The 24,147-nt window shown below is 46.6% G+C and overlaps 1 protein-coding gene across 14 annotated transcripts in view; it reads left to right on the top strand.

Moving 5' to 3' along the window:
• Positions 1-22,564, top strand: part of mical2a (microtubule associated monooxygenase, calponin and LIM domain containing 2a) — a 37,543-nt gene extending 14,979 nt beyond the window's left edge. Inside the window, exons 4-27 of one of the 14 annotated variants that reach the window (XR_012987270.1) lie at positions 229-345; positions 1,870-1,971; positions 4,424-4,579; positions 4,860-4,960; positions 6,280-6,537; positions 6,946-7,061; positions 7,570-7,696; positions 7,912-8,002; positions 9,523-9,670; positions 10,887-11,086; positions 12,090-12,196; positions 12,458-12,529; positions 12,681-12,818; positions 13,104-13,229; positions 13,722-14,006; positions 14,354-14,461; positions 16,992-17,063; positions 17,334-17,417; positions 18,400-18,507; positions 19,326-19,500; positions 19,741-19,817; positions 19,913-21,453; positions 21,944-22,001; positions 22,329-22,564. Coding sequence is in view for 12 of the 14 variants with exons in the window: in XM_076287028.1 (XP_076143143.1) it covers positions 229-345; positions 1,870-1,971; positions 4,424-4,579; positions 4,860-4,960; positions 6,280-6,537; positions 6,946-7,061; positions 7,570-7,696; positions 7,912-8,002; positions 9,523-9,670; positions 10,887-11,086; positions 12,090-12,196; positions 12,458-12,529; positions 12,681-12,818; positions 13,104-13,229; positions 13,722-14,006; positions 14,354-14,461; positions 16,992-17,063; positions 17,334-17,417; positions 18,400-18,507; positions 19,326-19,500; positions 19,741-19,817; positions 19,913-20,320 (3,176 nt within the window). In the remaining 2 variants the exon portion in view is untranslated. Of the gene's footprint in view, positions 1-228; positions 346-1,869; positions 1,972-4,423; positions 4,580-4,859; positions 4,961-6,279; positions 6,538-6,945; positions 7,062-7,569; positions 7,697-7,911; positions 8,003-9,522; positions 9,671-10,886; positions 11,087-12,089; positions 12,197-12,457; positions 12,530-12,680; positions 12,819-13,103; positions 13,230-13,721; positions 14,007-14,353; positions 14,462-14,844; positions 15,517-16,991; positions 17,064-17,333; positions 17,418-18,399; positions 18,508-19,325; positions 19,501-19,740; positions 19,818-19,912 lie in introns of those variants that run through there. The other 13 variants (XM_076287034.1, XR_012987269.1, XM_076287033.1 and 10 more) reach the window with 13 other exon arrangements.
• The last annotated feature ends 1,583 nt before the right edge of the window (positions 22,565-24,147 follow it).

Below are 24,147 nucleotides of genomic sequence, written 5' to 3' on the forward strand. Positions count from 1 at the left end.
CAATTAAAGAGGATGTTGAGTACCCAATTAAAGAGGATTATGAGACAGAAAAGTGAAATAGCAAAAGAGAAGAGACAATATCATCTACAATGTAGGACAGTTATGTTCTCTATTAATAGAAGTGAAACTCAGGGGTGTGTGTGTGTGTGTGCTTCTGCAAGTCATGGTGGTGACATTTGCATTTGTTGACATACCTCTTGGGCCTCATGGTCTTTGTCTGTTTGTCAGGTATTCGGCAGCTGCAGCTCATGCTTTTGAAAATCGCCCTGCTCGTAGCCGTTGAGTTCCACGTCAATGTGGAGTTCGTCAAGCTGCTGGAGCCTCCAGAAGACCAAGAGAATGAAGGTGATTGCGCCCCCTTTATCCAGCTCTCTTTATGCACGTTCACGTTCACACATGCAACTGTTTACAGCACAACTCAGTCCAACACCCAAATATTGCTTGCAATTTGCTAGTTTACATGTCTTTCCAAATAATATAACAGCACATGCCTTCCAATCTGACAGTTTATTGTCCAATTTACAATACATGGTCAATAGAGATTGTTTTTGTTCATAGCTGAAAAAAAGTCTAAAAGTTACAGGCCTGTGCACATGCAAAACCGCTGTGGTTGGCAGGGAGGCAGGAGGCCTGTGTGATTCCATTACATCAGTGTGACATTGGCATGCACATCAAGGCTCCTGATAGCCAGAGCTTTTCCACCAGCACTCGCTCACCCGGTCTCCTGTTGCCCATTAGAGGGACATCAACTCCAGGAAGACAAAGCCCAACTGCAGAACAATGAACTTCCTGACTTCTCACAGTATCGCTCCGCCTGTGAAAATATATCTCCATGGCAACCAGCGGTCAACAGAGTTATGAAATGATACTAAAGCCCCAAAAGGAGAAAACCATCCTGTGTTGTTTCATGGCTAGAGTCCACTGACTCACCGCGTAGCAGCACACGTGGCAATGCTCCATGCTGTATCTTAAACCAAATAAAGGCCTAATCAAACGCTGATTGTTCAGCGTAATTATAACCATATACCTCCCTTTCAATGCCTTGCAGCTAGGTGCAGTGAGTTGCCAGATGTGCACACTTTTAAATGAGCATGCAGTGCATTCTGTGGTGAATCAGAGTGCTGCTGATTTAAGGAGTGGCATTTCATCAGTGGCTGGCAGACCTGGGGGCTGCTTTTCATTTGCTTCCCTTTTAGTCTACTGATTAGCTGTTAGCTAACACTCATTAGCTGTTAGCTAACCCCCCGCACCCCCCCCCCCCCCCCCCCACACACACACACACACACACTTCCTCTTCAGTGAGGAACGTCAGTGGGCTGTTAGAGGCTCGAGTGCTTTTCTAAATTAAGATCCTCTGTTGCTGTACGCCATGCAGACCTTGCCCTTCAAACCTGCCTGAAGTTGCACTGTCAGCACTGTTACTTGCTAGAAAAGGAGGACAGTTTGAGTTGTGTTTACTGAAGATTCTGGCAAATGTGATTTGCATAAAATCCATCATATATCAGATGGCACTATTGTCTCTTATGTAATCATGGAACAGTAGACTGTGCTAAGATCGATTACGCAAGACACGACCCTGAGCGCTGCTTGTGTGAGAAGTTGCCATGGTGGCTGTACCGTTTTTCACCATGGTGTTGACAGGTGTGATAAATATGGCTTCTGACAGCAAATAACAAACAGTCTCTGTGTACCCGTTACATTTAGCTCTGTGTGTGTGTGTGTGTGTGTGTGTGTGTGTGTGTGTGTGTGTGTGTGTGTGTGTGTGTGTGTGTGTGTGTGTGTGTTTCGATGTGTATGTTTATATGTGTGTGTTTGTGTATGGCTGCATGTGTCCTGTGTGTGTGTGTGTGTGTGTGTGTGTGTGTCCAGGACCTGGCTGGAGGGCAGAACTCCGTCCTGCTGATCACCCTGTGGCGGACTTCGACTTTGACGTGGTGGTGGGAGCGGACGGCAGACGCAACACTTTGGAAGGTGGGTGTAGGAGAGAGAGTTGTGCTGCAGCTGCAGGCTGTGCTGGCGTCGGGTAAACAAAGTACATTTTTAGACACAAACATGGCCTTTTCACACAGTGGCTATACAAGTATGATAAAGTTTCTCCTATATTTGGAGAGGAAGTATTGGATGGAGACAGTGACAAGACTGTCGAAATATGATCCATTGCCCTGTGAAGATATACAAACCAGAGCCAGAGTGCCATAGCTTTGCTTCCCAATTTGTTTACCGATAAGTTTTTATCCTCAACTCTTCATTGCATTCCCTAAATAGCCTTAAAATACCAATGTCAACAAGTTTCAAGTTGGAATGTCTACACTTCCCAAAACACTTTTGAAAAGATGTGATGAGGAAAAAGGCCAACTTTTTGTCATGGTGTGGCATGCTGTCTTTATTAATACTAAAGCTGCATAACAACTGGAACTAAGATGCATGCAGAATTCTTGGCTGTTGCACTTCCTTCCTCTCTCTCCTTCTCTCTCTCTATCTCTCTCTCTTCTCTCTCTCTCTCTCTCTTTCTCATTCTCTCATCCATTTAAAGGTCATTATTTCATCCAAGAAAGTTACGAAACCATAAAGTAAAGATTACTTCGGTAAAACTATACCCCATGATGTCATGGACCGCCCTGGGGGGGGGTTGTGTTCCAAATCAGTGCAGCGCAGGGGCCTAAATAAAGCTGCCGGCCCGGGCCCCTCCCAGCACCTCTGGCCGGGGGCCTCAGTGAATTGATGCAGGCTCGCTGAACTCATTCTTTCATCCTTGTCATCTTTTTCGCCTCTCCAGCGCAGATGCCTCCTTCCTAAAAAGGGCATCGCATGATCAGAAAGAGCGGATTGCAATGTAGGGCGGCAGACATGGAAAGTAGTCCAAAGCAAACTTAGACTTAAAAAAAAAACCAACTTCTAACTTGCATTTTTGGTGTGTGTGCGTGCTGTTTTCTTCCTGAACATTAAGGGCTATTTTTGCATGTCTGGGGAAAGTTAAATATACCCCAACGCGGCCATCTAAAGGGACTCGCTGCTGCGTTCGGAAAGAGTGATGTGAGGGGGGATAAATGCCCCAGTGATTTAACATGACAGTAATAGAGCAGCTTTGGCCCGTAATCAACTGCAAGCTTCCCCTCGGAAGAGCACTTTCCTGGGCCTCATATATTATTTTGTAGGGGACGAGGGAGCGAGATTGGGGGTTGGGTGGAGAGAAGAGGAAGCACAAGGCTAGCTCATCTAGCTCATCTTCCTGCCCATCTCTCTCTTAGACTTGAGAAGGTAATGAGGGTGTATTCCTTTAAGCTGCAGAAACTCTAGCTGGGTATTAACATCCAGCCTCCAGGGCGAGCTATGGAAATGAGCTGGCAGCCTGCGCACTATCTCTGGGCCTCAGCCTGTCCCTTTGGTGTGTGTGTGTGTGTGTGTGTGTGTGTGTGTGTGTGTGTGTGTGTGTGTGTGTGTGTGTGTGTGCGTGTGTGTGAGCATACCCACGTCCCTGCACTTGTTGTTTTGTCACCGCAGCCTGTGTGGAGGATTAGATCATGCCTCCCTCTCAACACCCAGCGAAAAGGGAATTTTTCACAGTCAATGTTTTATGTCACACGGTGGGGGAACACTGACAGACAGCCAAATTGATTAAGTTGTTTTGCAAAGTTTGTTGCAAAGTTGTTTTTTATGCTTATGCCTGAAATGTATAGTTATACTGCAGTGTTGCTGGATCATGATTTGCCTCTGATAGGCTGTAGCTGGCCTTATAGAACCTATTTAATCTCTAGCTGTATATGTCTGAGGGGAACTAAATGAAGAGCTCTAAGTTCTGTAGAATGGCTGCATAGATTTGGATACACAACCTGTGAGGAAAATGTCTTCATCCACTATTGCAAATGAAAGTTTCATGGCCATTTAAAATTGAATGAATAAGGCTCCATTTGCTGCTGGCCTTATTTGGAAACGAAAAGTAATTCTTTAATGTCATCCGTGCCAGAGGAATGGACTTCATCGCACAAGGACAGAGCACTTTCATTACCAGTGTCCTTCACCCGGGCATCACTTACCCTGCGGCGCTGCAGTGGTAAAAATGGCCTCACCTTTGTAGAGAGCCCAAGCCTCAGTGGGCTTAAAATAACTGGCCTGTGATTTAGGCATTTAGGCAGGGCAGCAGATTTCCCATGGATTAGTGGCCTTCCCCTGGCCCACAGAATGTAATGTCACATTCTCTCTCTCTCTCTCTCTCTCTCTCTCTCTCTCTCTCTCTCTCTCTCTCTCTCTCTCTCTCTCTCTCTCTCTCTCTCTCTTCTTTTGCTCCCCTTCTTTCTCTCTCCTCTGTATTATCTCTCCCTCTTGCTCTCTCCCCTCCCCTCTCTTTCTCTCTCTCTCCCTCTCTCTCTCTGCCTCCCTCTCTCTCCCCTTTCTAACTCTATCTATGTGGCACCCACTCCTGCAGGCTTTAAGAGGAAGGAGTTTCGGGGGAAACTAGCCATCGCCATCACGGCCAATTTCATCAACAGGAACACCACAGCCGAGGCCAAAGTGGAGGAGATCAGTGGGGTGGCCTTCATCTTCAACCAGAAATTCTTTATGGACCTCAAAGACGAGACAGGTTGGCCCAAAGCCTCCTTGTGTTTCTCAAATACTGTACAGTGTTGAAGGCTACAAACGAAAAGGACATAAATCCTAAATAACTATACTGTAACTGAATGTCAGAGACCTAATCCTGATAATCAAACACAGTTGCTAAAAATGCATTGAAATAAAAGGATTGTGCCTGTCATGTTATGTTTGTATGTGTAGTAGTCTTTAGAATGATGATTAGTACTCTCCATGTCCCCTGATGACCTCCTGTCCTCATACACCCCTCTGTCGCTCCCACTCAACCACAGGCATCGATCTGGAGAACATCGTCTACTACAGGGATAATACACACTACTTTGTCATGACGGCAAAGAAGCAGAGTTTACTGGACAAGGGAGTCATCATTAACGTGAGTGGCCAGTAGCTGTGTGTGTGTGTGTGTGTGTAAGTGTGTGTGTGTGTGTGTGTGTGTGTGTGTGTGTGTGTGTGTGTGTGTGTGTGTGTGTGTGAGTGTGTGTGTGTGTGTGTGTGTGTGTGTGTGTAAGTGTGTGTGTAAGTGTGTGTGTGTGTGTCTTGTTTTTGTGTGGGAGTTCCAGAAACTCTGAGGCAGTCCTCATCTGTGGTGGCCTGCCAACAGAAGAGTTTATTAGCAGGGGCACCATAAATACAGCCATGAGTGCCGACTGTTATAAACATCCCAAAGGAGGGCATATTTCACTGTGTTATGAGATGCCTAAGGTGGCATGTTCACACTCGCACTGCAGGCATGCACACACTCTCTCTCTCTCTCGCGCACACACACACACATACACACTCACAAACACAAATATTACTAAAAACACATTCTTTTCTGGACGTAGACAAACAGGCATGCAAGCAGATTTATGTTAACACAGGCACAAACATAAAAATCACAGACATGCAAACACATGCACCCACACTCTGTTTAATACATACTTTATCACTGGGGGAAACACACTGTTTAGACTGGCCTAGTGGTGCCGGAGTCATTGCTGTGAGTTTATTCACAGAAGGACGCAGAGCTAAAGAGTTTAGATTGGTGCTGTCACTGAGCACATCATTGCATGTCCTAGAGGTGTTTGTTTTCCAGTGACTTCCTTCCCACAGGGCTTTGGTAAAGTGCCGCTGACGTCTTTTCCGTTGGAAACATTAGAGTCTTTTCTGTCGGAAACATTAACTGCAGCAATTCGTATTATCCGTCCACCATTGTCAAGCACATGACTCAAACCCTACTATAGACTACAAGACCTACATAAATAAATGGGCCTAATTTGACACCCTGCCTGCTGTTTTGTTTACCATCCATTTTACTCCAAGCCAAAGAAATCCAAATGATGGAGCAGCCGTGGTTTACTGGTTAGGGCTTCGGCCTTGTAACCGAAGGGTTGCCGGTTGGATCCCCGACCATTAGGAAAAATGTGGGTGGGCGAAGTGGTTGAGCACTGCTGTCCCATGCCCACATCCACGGCTGAAGTGCCCTTGAGCAAGGCACCTAACCCTTCATTGCCCCCCGAGCGCCGCTGTAGCAGGCAGCTCACTGCGTCGGGATTAGTGTGTGCTTCACCTCACTGTGTGTTCACTGTGTGCTGAGCGTGTTTCACTAATTCACGGATTGGATTAAATGCAGAGACCAAATTTCCCTCACGTGATCAAAAGAGTATATATACTTAATATAAATCCAAATGATTCCCTGCTGTTGTGTTACAGGACTATATTGACACTGAGATGCTGTTGAACAGTGCCAACGTGGACCAGGAGGCTTTGCTGGGCTATGCCCGGGAGGCGGCTGACTACGCCACCCACTACCAGCTGCCCACCCTGGACTTTGCCATGAACCACCTGGGCCAGCCCGACGTGGCCATGTTCGACTTCACCTGCATGTACGCCTCCGAGAACGCGGCGCTCGTCCGGGAGCGCTTCGGACACCAGTTGCTGGTGGCGTTAGTGGGAGACAGTTTACTAGAGGTGAGACTGGCAAAGACACGACTAAGGAAGGATGAAAGTCTGAAAACAAGAGTGTAGTATACTTGATGGTGAAGAGGTTGAGAGAGTTAAAGCAGCTCTATGTAGTTCTCTTAGCTTTAAATAATGGCTTTAAAGTGATTGTGATGAAAAGGAAAATGGCATTGGTGTCTGACATTGGCGTCTCTGAGAGTCTCCTGGTACTGTTGTGTAAGGTAAGTTGTACTAGGTAAGTTGGTGTCTTTAAAGAGCGAGCCGGGGCTAAATATAAGTTAGGGTAGGGTTCAATCTGTCACCACCGTGTATTTATGTTCGAGACTTCTTGATTGAGCCTCTTGACAGACACAATCTCTGTGCTGTCTTTGAGAGTGCCAAGATGTTTGCTGACGAGTTTTGTTTTTGTTCCATCAGCCGTTCTGGCCCATGGGCACGGGGTGCGCCCGTGGTTTCCTGGCAGCGTTTGACACGGCCTGGATGGTGAAGAGCTGGGCTCAGGGCAGAGCGCCCATAGAGGTGCTGGCAGAGAGGTGAGCAACACACAACACACACAAATTATTAGAAGAATACAATGAGAAGGTCGGAGTGGCTGTTCAGAGGTTTAAGCAGCACTACAGAGGTTTATATCAGCTGGTGTAGAACGAATGGGCTTAGTGGTGCAGTAGAAGCATTGTCATCTGACAAACTGTGGTTAGAAACCTAAACCTGAATATGCAAGTTCCTGTTGCTTTGGATAAAAGTGTTTCCAGTCAGAGGCTTGGAAAAGCTCAAAGTCAGGAACTGTGCTTCAGTGAACCATTGTGATTGAGTTTGTGTGTCAAACATGAGAATGCAGGTAATGGTTGGGGCAGTAGGCTACAGAAAAGGGGATGTGGGTTTTGTTTTCATTCCTTTGTCAATGCTAGCTTAACCCAATTATAGCTCTAACGATTAAAAGCTCTAGTCTATGAAATAAAAAAAACATTTCTACAGCAGCATTATTAACCAGTCAGCCAACGCATTGTGTGTTTTTCAATTTACTCTCTTTGGGAATTTCAGAGAAAGTCTGTACCGGCTACTACCTCAGACCACACCTGCGAACATCGCCAAAGACTTTGACCAGTATACTGTTGACCCAGGGACGCGTTACCCCAACCTCAATTCAAACTGCGTCAGACCTCACCAGGTGAGCTGAGATATGCTAATGAAATCCTTCCTTTCCCTTCCACTTCCACTTCCACGTCATGAAAACAATATGCAGATCCAGGAGTGGAAAGTTGTACTGCACCTTACTCAAATCTTCTGATGATAAATAGCAGCATTTTGCATGTTGGGTATCAGCTAAGCTGGTGCATGTGTTTACTCACAAATCTTGTGGTTGGCGTCTGTGTTGTTTCCTAGGTGCGTCACCTCTACATCAATGGAGAGCTGAAGGCCTGTTCTTTAGAGCGAGCAGCAACAGTGCGCCGCCCCGTCAACCTGTCTAGACGAGGTCAGTCCATTGTTGTTGGCATGTGGGGCTTTTCTAGTGTGGGATAAATGCTGGTTTTACTTGAGAGAATTGCGGATGCCAGTGTCTGCACAGCAGGGGAAGATGCTATTTATTTGATGTTTATGTGACGCTGCCTGTGTACACGCTGTAGCCTGCCTGAAATGGGCCTCAGTGGAAACCCTCCCTCCAACATGAGAGAGCAGCACGTTTCAATTAGACATGTGTTTTGGACATCATGGGCCCCATTGGTCGCCAGCTCAAGAATACTGTGAGGATGTGCTCTGTGCAAGAGTAACACCATAATGGATAAAAAGAAGATGATACATCTTCAGATGAACAACCCCCCCCCCCCACACACACACACACACACACAAACACACACACACACACACACACATACACAAATGTCGGACTTTAAAGAAACTGGAATAAAATAGAGAACCCAACAGCATCAGTCTATAAACATTTGTAAGAGAACAGGATTTGCAGCACCACGCATGTGCAGTTCATGAGCAGAACGTGTTTTGGGCATAAGATGGTACTTCTGGTACTTCTGGTACTTGTTGGTTCTTGTTGACCGATCTGACTCACTGTGAGCTCAGTCCTCTCCATTTTTCCCACACAGTCAAATACCCCAAACCTCTTTTGTCTTTTATGGGCCTGTCTGAAGAATGACCTTTCCATTTTCAACGTTAAAAAGAAATCTTAGGGCATGAGAAAAGCTGGATTAGTGTATTATGATTGCTGTGCTTTCTCTCTTTCTTACAGAAGACAGAAATATGCTTTGCAATTTATGCATTTTTTTATTAGTTACTGAACAGTCACAAACATTTGTGGTTAATGTCAGTTTATTGTTTAGTTTTTTATTATATTTCAGAGAAACACACACAGCTTTTGACCTTTAACCTACCTGTCAGCACGTCCCCGCCCTTCCTTAACAACGTCATGTTACTCAATGAGGAGCAGGTCTGAACACATCACATACCTCTGCTGCGGTCTACCCTGTTATCTTCTCCCCCTTAACCTACTGTATCACTACAATCACTACTACCTGTGCACACTTATGAGTGGGCCACTGCTCTTCATCACTCATATCCTTATTGTGGGGAGACGGGCACTGACGTAGGAGACGAGATACATCTTTATCTGATGCATAAAGCGTCACAGGCCACAGTTACAACCTTACAAGGAGTTTTTTTTTTTTTATAGGGGAGTTGTTTTTGCAATGACTCGTGTATGGTTGGATGCAACCTTTGACACAGTGGCATATCGGGAATGCATTAATCATGCACTGGATTGACATTGAGAATTTTGCTATGGTATGACGAAATTTACCATAACATAACAGAAAAGCTGCCAAAAAGGGTGTCTGTATTGGTGTCTGAATACATGTGTCAATGGAGTGTGAGATATGAGGATATGTAGTACTCCACTGTCTCATGTGAGTGTGTGGTATTGTGTTGACCGATGTCAATGTGTCTTGTGTCGTGTGTGTGTGTGTGTGTGTGTGTGCTCTCCAGAATCCGAGGTGAGGCCTGGCCGGCTGCAGACCTGGTGTCAGAAGCAGACAGATGGCTACCGGGGTGTGAGCGTGTGTGACCTCACTTCCTCCTGGGCCAACGGCCTGGCCCTGTGTGCCCTCATCCACCGCTTCAGGCCCGGCCTCATGTAAGACCCCCACTGCCCACTGCCCCTCCCCAGGGCTGACGCAACACACACCTTGACACTGTTGTGCGCCTTCCAGCTTTAATCTAACCCTATAATTCAGCCCCGACTGCTCGCCTTGACATGTGTGATATACGGTGCTTATAAAAGCTGAGTCTGTGCATGGTGCCGATGAATACCCCATTATCCTGCTCACTTTTATTGTTCATGAGCTCATGGATGCGAATGCCCCGCAGCACGGGCCAAGATGAGATCAGCCATGAAGCGAATGATCAGATGTTTATGTCTCCTCACCGCCGCAATTGGTCTCATGATACACATGTGGGCCCCACTGTGAGCGAGTCGCTCTCTGCCTCTTGCCCCTGGCTGCAGCTCAGAGGCCCGTTTTGTAAAGAGTAAATATGGGCAATGCGTGTGAAGAACACTTTGACCTGTGTCAAGAGTTTTTTTTTTTCTTCTTTCCACCTCCCCCCTCCTACACACACACACACACACACACACACACACACACACACACACACACACACACACACACACTCTCACTTGCTCTCTCTCTCTCAGCTGTTTCTTTATCTCAGTATTTTTCTGAGAGTTGTGAAGGAACCAAGCAACCAATCAGCCAGGCATTCAGTGTAAAAAGTTCAAAGAGAGTATGTCTGTGTGCCTGGGAGCGGGGCTGTTTGGAGAGCCTGACATTGACATGTGGTAGAGTTCTCAGTCCTTATCAAGGGTCATTCCTCACATAGTTAGTGTTTCTTAAGACAGACACTCCAGATAGCACTTACCAGTTTCACAACACCCTTAGCTTCCAAACGGCCAAACTGTCAGTGATGTCTCTGTGTCTGCATTTTACGTGGACTTGAGGATTGGGTTGTTTGCGTTTTTTGTTTTGTGTTTGCACATTTAAACAACAGCATATCCAAGTCCTTATCCCTGTTTTTAGGAACTCTGTTATGCAACTTGGAATGACAGTTGTTGACTGTGCAGGCATGCCTTCAATAGAACATGTATACAGAGTTGTGTATACTGTATGGAGATATGAATAGCCATATACTTCTTGTGTTCATGTAAACGCCATGCTCTGAACATAATCAAAACTGGGATAAGCCCCATAACTGGGATACAGGTTTGCATGTAAACACAATCAGCATTGCGTCAGTGTCCCGTGAACTCTCCATGCACCATGCTCATTGGTCCCTGTTTGCCAATCTACCTGCAGAGATTATGATTCGCTCAACGAGGAGGACTGCGCTCAGAACCTGCAGTTGGCCTTTGACGTCTCCGAGCGCGAGTTCGGCATCAAGCCGTTCTCCACCGGCAAGGACTTGGCCGGCGGTCAGGAGCCGGACAAAGTCACCATGGTTACCTACCTGTCCAAGTTTTACGAGCTCTTCAGGGGAACGCCTCTGCCACCCTCAGGTAAATTGCCGCCTCTGCACCATCTGGTAACGTGCGCTGTGGAAAAGGGCCTCTGCAACACATGCCCCTTCATAGCACTTGATTACAGTATCACTCTCACTCAGGAAGGGATCCCATTCAACAGGAAACCTGCACCACTCTCTCTCAGTAGGTCACGGATCAGTGTCTTTCCCCAGCCCAGGGCCACGCTTTACGCAGGACAACTGTGACAAATCTTTTCTCTCTATTGTGCTTTAGACTTAGCTGAGGCGCCTAGCCGGGCAGAGGTGGCGTGGGTGTCGTTGGGGTTTGTTTCCTTCAAGAGACACTTGAGTTATGGAGGCCGGAGAGTGTGAGATTTCATCCAGCCTCCCGTAAAAGAACGGCCTGTTACACAACCCCTATCCGCCATGAAGCGCGGAATGTGAGGAATGCACTTCTGCCCCGCTACAGGTTACCTCAGTAGAACTAGAATGCACTTCTGCCCCGCTACAGGTTACCTCAGTAGAACTAGAATGCACATCTGCCCCGCTACAGGTTAACTCAGTAGAACTAGAATGCACATCTGCCCCGCTACAGGTTACCTCAGTAGAACTAGATGAACAGGGAGACCTATGGAGAACTCTCTCTTCATACCCTTTGTAAAGCACACAAGTACATTTGGCTCTGTGTGACCTAGGAGCGGTCATCGGATCTTCTTCAGTTACAGGCCTTGTCAGTTCCCCTGATCCGTGAGTGCGTTATCAAATAAAAAAAGTGTGCTTTGCTTTGATCTGGTATCATGAAACGTTGGTTGCTGTGGTGTCCAGGAAAACATTTGTTTATTAGTGGGCAGATTTTGTGAGGAAAGCAGATGGAGTTGGCCTGGACTCTGCTTTCCATTGCAGCATTATAAGGGCCCTTTTTTCTTAATTTGATTTGAACATTTATATTGGCTGTTCACTTTTGTGTGTCATTAATAACAGAGTGCAGTGGAAAGTCATAAAGCTTTAACAGAGGGTCATATATTTTTTTTCTGATGCAGATTCAAGGAGAGAGGGCGATGCTAACGACAATGACTCTTCTCACAAACCCACACGACCTGTTTACAAATCATTCAGCTTCACACAGCCAAGAAAGCGGATACCAAAGGTAGAGTCAGCACTCACTAGTTCCTTCATACTGTGTGTAAGTGTACTTCAATTGGCTTGGACACGTTTGTGGTGGGATAATATTTCCAATGACTACAAGAACGTTTTGACCAATACTGCCTTTGCGGTTCAAAGAAAACATGGAAAGTAGAATCTCACAGATATCTGATTATGCTGGATTTTTTTGTAGTTTTGGGAGACATTACTGTGACCCTTTTTCACTAAGAGCAGAGATTCAAATGATATTATTCTTATATGTCAGGATGATAAGAAGCTGGAGGAAAATGACCCGACCTACAAGCGAAGACGGAAGATTTGCAGCTATTTAGAAGAGGTTGGTTTCGCTCAGTACTCCGTGCCATGTTGTTCCATCTGGCTCTGATTTGATCAAGTCTTATCTGACGGAAATATAGAACTGCCTGGATCAGAATCACAAAAATGAGGTGTACGGCTCATGCTCAATCGAATTGCCGTTTTGTTCACAGGCCACAAATTTTTCCAGTCAGAGTTCGTCGGCAAGTAAAGACGGGCAGGAACTCAAGGAGAACAAGGTGAAGTCCATGGCTACCCAGCTTCTGGCCAAGTTTGAGGAGCGTGCCCCTAGCTGCAGCCTCCGAAGACAGGTGAGAACCATCGGACACGTCTGTCAGACTTGGACTGCTTCCATGATATCAGAGACCACATATTGTTCACTCTTTTGGGAAAACTCCTTGGTGTCAACCAACGCAGGGCCTGAGGATCCTCTGTAGCGTTTGAGAGATGTCGCTCTTCATAACTGCTCTTCTGCTCCATGTCTGTCAAATCCGTAGGGATTTCTGCATGTTTGTCCAGTTTCCTCTCCTTCCACTGTCCACTTTAACCCTTTCCTTTCCTGGCTTCCTCTCCTCTTCTCTGCCGCTGCACCTCAGTCAGAGTTGTGCGCGGTGAGGCCACGGCGGCCTCTCTCCCTCGACATGACCGAGAGCCCCCTGTTTACCCGACCTAAGGAGCCACACCCTCCACCTCCACCTCCACCTCCTCCACCCAGGAGACAGGTACAGATCTGCAGCAGCACACTCTCACGCACACAGCAGCCCCTGCTCTCAGTAGGTGAGACGGGAGGTTATGTAATGGGTTTGAGTGCCACAGGCTGGAATTTGCCGGTGAGCTGTAGACTTGCACGAGATGTGTCTGTGTCTGTTGTTGCTGCTGCTGCCCCACCCATGCAGCACACCACTGGGTCTCAAACGCACAGGCTGTCATCCAGCGTGAGGCCATGAGGCCATAGACTCTCTCTCTCCCTCCCTCACTCTCTCTCACTTTCACCCTCTCACTCTCTATCCCTCCCTCTCTCCCCTCTCTCTCTCTCTTTCTCTCTCTCCCTCACTCTCTCTCACTTTCACCCCTCTCTCTCTCTATCCCTCCCTCTCACCCCCTCTCTCTCCCTCTCTATCTATCTCTCTCTTCCTCTCACTCTCTCTCTCTCTCTCTCTCCTTGTCCCTCCTTTGCTCTCTCTCTCACGTGTGCTGTGTGTTTGCGGTTTCAGTCTGCAGCTGCGGTCAGACGTAAGGAGGAGCGCCGGCCTCCCCCTCCCCCCCTCCCCTCGCCCCAGGCCAGCCCCCTCTTCACTCGCAGGCGGCCCAAACAGGTCGTGCACTCGTACGAGCAGTCGCAGCCCAACTGTGCAGACACAGCTGCTCCATCCGCAAGCGCTGTGGACTCCGCAAACGGGGCCGACTGCCCTGGCCACCCGCTCTCCCCTCACTCGGCCATCATAGCCATAAAGGGGATGATGCAGCGCATGCAGAGGGTGGAGGATGAGATCACCCAGGTGACCTGTCTCTCTCTCTCTCTTTCTCTCTCTCTCTCGCTCTCTCTACTGCTGTCTGTCTTCATCTGTCTGGTTTTTCTGACTCTTTACTGTCCACTGCTGCGTTTGTGTAGTTTCCATTGAGAATCTAAGAATAGAGAAGAGAATCGACTTACAGTATGGCCTGTTAATTTATGTCCATGGCATGGAAAATCGCCATGTCAGGGGTTTGACGTAAACCTTTCCGTTCAGACCTCACTGTCTCTCTTGCCTCTCTCCTCTCTCTCTCTCTCTCTCTCTCTCTCTCTCTCTCTCTCTCTCCATCTCTCTCTCTCTCCTCCCTCCCTACCCTCTGTGGCGTCCTGCAGAGGAAAGCCCAGACGCAGAATGCTCGAGAGTTTCACAAAAAGAGCATAAAGGAAAAAGCCGTCCACTTGAGCTCTCTGTTCTCCAGCTCCGAGACCTCGGCGGCTCAGGTGACCGTCTTGCAGTGTGCTGCCCACAACCCCACTGAGCGCACCTGTGTTGTTGCATGCGTCTCTCTTTTTTATCACCGCGGCTGGTTTCACTTGTTTTTGTTTTGTTTTGCATTCCAAGCTGTTCAGCCAGCACCTTCCCCCTGTGGTCAAGGCCGTCACTGCATCATTTTAGACAATATTTTGCTTGCTCCAAATTACTCATGTGTGATGTATAATAGATCAAATGTTTTTCTTGTGTTAAAATGAGAACTACTAGCGTAGGCTATACATTGAAAATGACAAATACATAGACTGAAATTCTTAGATATGCAGTATGCATGCAGTTAGCTGTTTTCAGCTTTTGGCAGCTTTTTAAGTTGCATGCACCTGTGTTGAATTAGGACTGTGAAGGTTGGACTGGACTACTCTGAAAAGGGAATAGATCATTTTTGGGTCTGGATCATATCAGAAATGAAAGAAGGAAAATCTCACACCTGTAAGCTTTGTGCCGTGTGCTTTAGGTTGATTGTTGCTAGCATGAGGACATGGTGTTCTGTGTGTATTTAATCACCTGTTCTGTTTTTATAGCGCAAGTCTATAAATGCTTGTTTACGTCAAGGCTCGCTACAAAGCTCATTTTTTAACCAATCTTAACGCCCAGTAAAAACACATTAGACAACCACTAGTTTCAGGAGAACCCATTAAAAATAAATGGTCTCTCGTTGTTCCATTGCGTAGTTTATAATCCCCACCGAGGCTGAAGCCTGCAGAAGCCATCACCGAGGTGTGCCTCGCCTGCTGACCCCATCCTGCTAAACTGAGTGGAAGCTCACATCCTCAAGTCTCATAGAGCGAGACGGAGGTATGGAGAGCGAAAAGAGAGGGAGAAAAAGGGAGAGGTATAGGCAGGGAAGGAGCTGAGAGAGAGAGGGAGAGGTATAGGCAGGGAAGGACAGAGAGAGAGGGAGAGGTATAGGCAGGGAAGGAGAGAGAGAGAGGGAGAGGTATAGGCAGGAAAGGAGAGAGAGAGAGGGAGAGGTATAGGCAGGGAAGGAGCGAGAGAGAGAGGGAGAGGTATAGGCAGGGAAGGAGAGAGAGAGAGGGAGAGGTATAGGCAGGGAAGGAGCGAGAGAGAGAGGGAGAGGTATAGGCAGGGAAGGAGAGAGAGGGAGAGGTATAGGCAGGGAAGGCCAGAGAGAAAGAGGGGGAGAGGGGAGGTACTGTATGAGGTATGGTTACCTTTGGGGCTTTGTTGTAGGAGCCCTGGTGCTTTACCACAGGCTGCAGGGAAAGCCATCAGCCATCAGGTTTCCAGCGCTGCCAGAAGATGACTTTTACTCCCTGTCACTCAGAGCAGACAAAGGGAAGAGTCCAGGGTTTCAGGTCATCAGATCTTTGCTCAAAATGGCAGACAAAAGTTGTTTGGCAGGTGCCTCGGAGAAGGTCACTAGTCCACCCGGATGGGGAGCCAGGTCTCAGACTTTACAATGGAGCCTGTTGGGTTACCAGCTGCTAGTAGAAACACAACTGGCATTGTTCTCATGAGAGCAGCTGGATGGGGACTTTGTCTTTATTGCTGCACCAAGTCAGTTAGGCCAGCAAGACACGTGGTAGAGGAGTGCAGGGAGTATGCATGGGTTGTAGTGTGGGACTGCACATTTGTTAGAGCTTCACATCTGTTTGATGAGACGTTGTCTGCATGTGTTTTGGCCTCCCCCTACCAATATAGGGTGTGTGTATGATGAGGAATATCAGAAATTGATGCAATTAGTATCCAGGATGGGGAAACAGGTTTGAGTCTTTACAGGGGGACATCTACAAATACTTAATGAGTAATAGGTTAACACACACACACACACACACACACACACACACACACACACACACACACACACACACACACACACACACACACACACACACACACACACACACACACCCTCACAAACATAAATACACCATGCAAGCACATAAACATCATACAAACACATGACTCAAGTGTACTGCAGGCCAGGGCAGGAAGACTCCATCAATAACCCCATCATAGGCTCCTGGTGGTAGTAGTGCCTTTCCCCTCTAACACTGCTGTCTGTCTCTTCTCTGACTCTTCTCGTCCTCTCTGCTGTCCATGGGGGCCTCCTCCTCCTCACCTCCTTCTCCTCCTCTGCTCCGGACAGCCTGACTCCTCTGCTCCGCCGCTGCCTCCTAACTCCGACAGCCAGCTAACTCCCAAAATAACTCCGGCAATAACTCCACTCCTGCCCCTTGTGCCAGAATGTCCTGCTTCCTCCTGCCCCCCTCCTCTTCCTCTTCCTCCTTCCTCTTCTCCTCCCGCTCCTCCTGCTCCCACTTTCATATCCTCCACATTCTGTCTGCTGAAGCAGCCGCAGCAGGTAAAGGATCCACCCCCCCCACTCATGGACCAGTCTCTCCATCTTTAACCCTCCCTGGAACACTTCATCTTTTCATCATTAACCACAGTGTCATCTCTCTTCTTCATTTCTTTGCCCACGGCACATGTTCGATGGGGAAATAACACTAAACCCAGAGGCCCCAAGAATTAGATATGCAGCTTTGTAGAAACACAGCTCAGAGACAAGCAGTCAATGACATTCGGATGGTGAGTGCCCCTCCAAGTGCCTCAAAGCCACTTGCATGCTCTCTATGCAGATGATGTTATTGTAACATGCATGGTTATCCGTCGTAGTTTGTGGTACTGTATTCAAGCTTCTAACCTATACTTTAAAAGCTGAAATCTGAAGTGTTGTTATTCTACTGTGTTTTACATATCAGAACTTTAATGCATTGCTTCACAGCATCATGCTGTTTATGTTGCTTTACAACAGAAAAGAGTGAGTGATGAGCAGATATGATCTTGTTTTGATTTCAGCGTAGAGCCAACACATCCCATTTTACGCTCCACAAGCAAATAGAAACACCCCAGTCAAAGCAAGAGCCTGCTGCTCCCAAGCAGGTATTTCTGTCAACGTGTTCGTGTGTCCATGCGCTTGCCATCAGTGCCCGCAGAGCGCACAGCCCCCAAAGGAAGCTCTTGCATGCCAGTGTGTGCTGTGATTTTTTTTGGCCAAGCCCAAGCCACAGGTTTAGATTAGCCAGCGAGTCTCTGGGAACATCAAAGGGAGGGAAGTTTATTATTGTGGTGCTGCTCCTTATGGGACTGTCTGCCCCAAAGACATACACACACACACACACACACCCCTCCTCAGGGGTAGATTCCTGATCAGGATCAGGCCATAGGGACACGCAGGACCCTAAACCACTCCAACATTCCCCCGTTTCCACAATAGCACAACATTCCAGGCAGTCTTGGCATTGCTAGAAATGGTTTGAAATCGAAATCTGTTTGATGGGTAAACTGATGGGTGGGTGGAGGGGTGAGGATGGCTGCACGTTAGAAGTCAAATGGCCTTGGAAGAAGGAGTGGTTTGGGATCACAGGGTCAAATCTGAGGCATGCTTCTAACGCTGGGTGAAAAAAAATAATGTGGGTCCATCTGAGTGGGAGGAAAACATCTGAGGACTTTGGGATCAGTATCTTTTACTGATATCTAACCACGTGCTGCATGCAAACAGGTGTTGAGCCCAGTTGTGTTTCCAATTCAAATTCCTCTGCTGACTTACTTCCTCTGCTGTCTGGTTTGTCTGAACTAACTCCCTGATACTGTCTGGTTTATCTGAACTAACCCCTGATACTGTCTGGTTTATCTGAACTAACTCCCTGATAGTGTCTGGTTTGTCTGAACTAACTCCCTGATAGTGTCTGGTTTATCTGAACTGACCCCTGATACTGTCTGGTTTATCTGAACTGACCCCTGATAGTGTCTGGTTTATCTGAACTGACCCCTGATACTGTCTGCATCAAAGATGTCTCTGTTCCTTTCTTCTTCTCTCACTCCTTCTTTTCCTCCCTACTCTGTGTCTGTCTGCGTCCGTCAGCGCACGGTGGGGAAGGTGTCTCTGGTGGTAGGAGCCAGGGCTGAGACTATAGCCTCTCTCTATGAGAGCGATCACAGGCCCAAGGCCAACAGTCCTCCTACCTCCCCGGTAAGCTCGCTGGACATACCCATCAGCAGTGATCTGTGTGTGCGTGTGTGTGTATGCAAACGTATGCATGTGCTTGTTTAATATGATAAATATCCTTGTCAGGACTAGCAGAAATATCTTATGTAGGGGAACTGGCTTCAGGCACAGAAGGAGTTAGATAAATATGGTGGGATTGTAACTTCCTGAACTTTTCCTCACCTGGCTGGCAGGTTATTGCAGCCTTGGGCTTTGTGGTGTTAGCGTGCCAAATGTTACCTTACCGCATGTGGCTGTGTGTGTGTGTGTGTGTGTGTGTAGGCCACAGAGGATGTGTTCCAGGTTAGTTTTCACACTCTCAGTGGCACATGAGGGGCAGCGTCACCCTCCAGCTGTACAGGAGTGTGTGTGTGTGTGTGTGTGTGTTGGGGGGGGGTGGTGAGTAAGGCGGTTCTGTGGGAAACGGGACGGTAGTTTGTTCATAAGGGAAACGTCAAATTCAACCAGGGTGACCCTCTGGAAAAACTGACTCAACCTGCCCTTGTGTGTGTGAATGCTTCCTGTTTTTTTATATATTTTTTTCAAAAATCTGTTTCCTGGTTGGCCACGGCAGAGTATTTCAGCACGTTGAGGAGGGAAGTCTGCCTCCACATTATTCTACTCTGCCCACACGTGATTAAACAGATGAGACAAAGTCTAAACACTGGCACCCTCCTGAACTCTCCCAGGCCAGGCAAGGCCAGGCAAGGCCAGGCAGAGCCAGATCAAACATCAATAAAGTTACTGTGTCATATAACTCGCCCTCTCTCTCTCTGTCTCGTTCTCTCTCTCCCCCCTCACAGGGCTCCTTCCGTAGGGAGTTAGGTGGCAGCGAGTTATGTCACGCCTGTAACAGACGGGTCTATGTTGTGGAGCGAATCAGTGCTGAGGGCCTGTTCTTCCACAGAGAGTGTTTCCGCTGTGACACATGCAGTGCTTCGTTAAGCCAGGGAAGACATGCCTTCGATTCTGAAACTGGTGAGTCACAGATCAGACTTGTGCAAAAATTCCAGAATTGAATTGAAACTGGCTCTTAAATTCCAATTCAATTCTTGAATTTCACTTGCATTTCAATTGAGGTAGCAAACAGGAAGCAGAATTGCAATTTGAATTGTGCACAACCCTGTCACAGATGCCACACCTGAAAAATGCCCCAGTGTATCAGTTATGATGTAATTTATTGCTATTTGTAGGTCTTCATTCATGCTCTTTCCTCAGGCAAGCTGTACTGCAAACTGCACTTTGCACAACGCACATCCGGTGTGAAGCGAGAGAGAGCTTTTGGTCTGCACATGGTAACTGACCTCCACCTCATCAATCACATAGCACGTCTTCCTCTTCCTCTCCCATATCTGATGCCTGACCGGTGTGTATGCATCTCTGTTTCCAGAGAAACCACGGCACAGTTGTCCAGGACGCCTCTGAGACGGACAGTTCCAGTGTGGGCATCAGCGCGCGGCAGTCTCCAGGTACCCTGGGCTCGCTGCTCAGGAAGAGCCTGAGCTGGCCCGTGCACGTGACGCGGGCCGTGTGTGCCGTGCCCCGCCGCCTGTCCTGCTGGCTACGTGGCGCCGCCCAGGCCACGCGCGTCCACCTCTGGGCCCACGCAGAGGACTATGGCTTCCTGTACGAGCTGCTGAGCGTGGGTCTGCCCCTGATGGGCATCCAGATGGAGGTTTTGCTCCACATGTACGCCGAGCTCGAGCGCGGCGCTGACGCGGCCCCCGGCCCTGGGCCACTGTCCCTCCAGACCCTCGTACAGTGGGCCCAACAGCAGCTGGGCTTCACGCCCACTTAAAAAAGAATGGAACTCCCATGATCCTCTGGGGCTCCGTGCCATTTTAGAGCTTTCATTCGCGTTTCCTCAACGCATGTTTGAACTGCATGCTGGTATTGATGATGGCTGGCCACTGTGTATATACCTATAAGTTTGTTTGTTTTTTTCCTAACAATCTGCTCAAAGCAGGCGTTAGTTTGCTCTTAAGGTAATTTCAAGAAAATTAAAGACAATTAGCAAGTGCCTGATGTAAAACATGTTTCACGTCCTAGGATTGATGTGTGGGTAGCGCGATATGCCTGAAGAATCTAAATGTACATCCTTACATCCAAATCTCCTTTCTGAATCTATCTGATGAGTTGCTCAGGACAACTCCTCCAGATGTGTTTTCAGTGCTTTTACTTCAGGTTACTGTAGTCCCAGTCTTTCTGAACATTGTGATTAATGCACAATGTCTTGAAGCACTTTATAATGGTGGTCTGTCCTGGCCCGTGCATGTGCCTGTTTGAGAGATTGTTTTTATGAATTTGTTGTGTGCAGATAAGAATGATGAGATTTGTGCAAATGCTGTACGTTTACTAAACCCAATAGAACTCAGCAGGAGAGGCAGTGTGTGCCTGTAAGGCCATGTGCAATGAAAATGCCAAAACAGGGTTTCATCTTTTAAGCCATTCACTGCCAAATCTTCCTTTAACAGGTTTACATTTGTGTGTGTGGATGCATGTGTTACAATCTTCCGTTAGAAAACATATGAGAAGTATCTTCCATCTCAAACATGCTGTACCATTGAATTGTAACACTTTTTTTTATTTGACTTTTTTTTCCCCCCAAACTTTAATTTTGCTGACTTGTGCAGTTGTGCCTGTACGTTTGTGTTCTTGAAATGCAGCTGGATGAAAGTAGGTCTGTGGGATCTCTCTGACTGGCATACCCTTGGTGCCATCTCTTTTCCAGTCCATGTAAAGATGACCCAGGTTCAGAGAAGGATGAGTTTCATACCCTCTTCTCTTTGCAGGACAGAGTTAGAAAGTGACGAAAAAAGGTGCACTGAGCACCTTCATCGTCTGCTTGATTTCTGACAGCAGAGAGGAGAACGGCAGAATTAACATTGCTCATCTTCATCCTCTGAATCTGGTTCATCAGTAGTTTTAAAGGCATGTCATTCCACAGCTGTCACTCACCCGATCGAGTACTTGTATGCATGAACAACACAATTGCATGTATGAAAGAGCACCTTATATGCCATGTACCCCAAAGACAATGGAGACTCTGTAGAAATGAACTGCTTTTTCACCAAAGATCTTGTTAGATTTCTGGTGTTCTCCACATTTATACACTGAACAGTTAAGCTTATTGACTGAAACCCATCACTGGCTGGACACAGTTTTACACCTACCAGTGTGACATGTCCAATATGTGAAGAGTTAAGCAGTGACAGTTTACATCCATGATATTTTACATGGTAATAAGCATTTATTTGTAAACGTACACATTTAGGGAGAATTTTTCACTGACATGTTTCTCACTGATTTAACTAAAACATGCGTGTGATGTCCTTTTCTCTCGTGCTGTTGCTCTTTGCTAGCTTTCTGTCCATGTCGTAATGTCTTTCTTTTATTTTTCTCTTCTTTGATTCACTTTTAGTCTTTTTCCAAGTTCCCTACGTTGACACCTCTGAGTCTGAATCATGTCAGCCCTGAAGGTGATCAACTCTGCATGGTCACCTGGCGTTGTGTAGTGGTCACTCTCATCATAAGAAAGCATGATCAGCTTTCTATACTGTTCAGCACCTACTGTTCGGTCCACATACAACCTTTCACCTCACTATTTCCAACACTAAAATGTTTGTTCATTCCATTGCCTCGCATTTCAAGTGTGTTTTGGCATGCCTGTATTTCATTCTGATGGGGTGCAGTGCTTTTTGAGTGCATGTTCATTCTAAATTCTGCAAGAAAAAATGCTGGCCTTTTTTAACTGTCTCCTATTTTCTATATTTCTCTGTCTTTTATGTTTGTCTTCTCTATTTCAGAATCCGTTACTCTTTCTGAAACCCGTTCAAGAGCTCATTAGTCCTTGTCCTCTTGACAAGTGGGGATTCATGTACCTGAGTGGACTGTAGTTTAAGTGGCACCTTTTATCTGACATGTTGTAAAACTGTATAAAGTTATTTCAAGTGAAACTTGTATTTTCCAAATGGAAATGTGCATATTAATTTCTTTATAATATTCAAAGCAATGCACACATACAATAAATTAACTGACTTGTTTTAGTTTGCAGTATTTCCTTTTTTATGTTTCTCACAAGAGGGTCTTGCTATATCTTTCTAATGATGGTGTATATTCAGAAAGCACATAATATGCAGATGTCTATAATTCAAATACAATTCAAAGTGCTACAAAGTCTGGGGTACAAGTGCTACAAAGTCTGGATTATGTTACAACTGCATTGCGCAGCAGGTTCTGATGTTTTTTAATGTCAAGTAAGTAATTTCTGTAAAATCTTCTAATTAATTCTGATGGTAAATGATCATGTAAAGGAGAGATCAACACAACTAACATTCCCTCTGGCCACCAAGGCTATACTGTTTAGCCTGCTTGGAAACCCACAATCAAATTACAGCAGTTTGGAAGCTAGCTAGCTTTTATAAAAGCCTATTATTGTTGCTGTTTACAAGGCTATTTGGTTGGTTGGTTGGTTAAGTCCCTAGTTTTAAACAAAACTCCATAATGCCTCTTTACAAGTCGGTATCATCATTGTCCTCTATGGCATCATCTTAATCTTATGTAGTGTTGTAATGTCATGTCAGGGCAGATTAGCGACCCCTAAACATTCTTTCCCATCCCTGATAGTAGCTGCAGGAGGCCAGTGTGTGGACAGAGTCAGCTCCAACCGCACTCGGAACCGATAAGGCCAGAGTTCCTAAGTGCATGTGGACGAGAGCTGCCGCTTAAAAATGACCCGTCAAAACCTAAGAGGGGATGTTTGGGCAGTGAGGTCACCAGTCGCATATCGTAACCACGCAGCACTCGTTGACGTAAACCTCCTATATAACACATACTTGGCCGATAAGGCTCTTCCACAGGGGGTTGTCAATACCATATGTGGGCTCCATCCCTGCTTTGTATCTTATTTCGGCCCACATGCTGAAACCACCCCATACCTGGTTATCATTACTCTATAGCAAATTCTGTAGGAATCCCTTAACATAATATCTTAATATTGCTTAAGCATTTATTTTATAACTCGCAAGTAACTAGTAGAGGGTAATCAGACTGTTGGATTCTCAATGAAATCCCACCACTGTGTTTGCATCAGTAACTCTTAAAACTTGTTCTAATGGTTTGCATTTACCTGCACACTCTTCTGAAATGAGAGGGGAATTAATGGAGTTATTTTAGAGTTCTTGGACTTGAGCTGAACTCCTGCACAGAGTACATTTCCTCTCATGGGATATGGACCTGTGAGGGAAATGCATTCTTGGGTTATGAAGTGACTGTGTGCATGCCATGTCAGGCCACTCATAAAGAAGACAAGAGCTCTCATGTGATTTATTATAGGCGATGTGGAGCTCCAGGCGTATCAGACTACATGACATGCTTCTCTGTAGTGTTAGGCCCAGTCACGATTTGTCATCGGCAAAACCAGCTGGGTGCCTCAGTGACTAAAGGGTGCTGTATGTTTAAACGTCTCAAGAAAGATTCCCTCAGGCTGAGAAACAATGGGCAAGGTAAACATGTCATATACTGTACATACATGTGAATACAGACAGTGGTCAAATTAATACATCAGCAGATAGATAAATAGAAAGACAGACAGAGATAGAGGCAGGTGTAATTTGATAGAGATGG

The sequence above is a fragment of the Alosa pseudoharengus genome, unplaced genomic scaffold (assembly GCF_046254945.1).
Source record: "Alosa pseudoharengus isolate Yale_2024_CS ecotype anadromous, Long Island Sound unplaced genomic scaffold, YU_APseudo_1.1 YU_APseudo_1.1_scf_16, whole genome shotgun sequence".
Lineage (NCBI taxonomy): Eukaryota > Metazoa > Chordata > Actinopteri > Clupeiformes > Clupeidae > Alosa > Alosa pseudoharengus.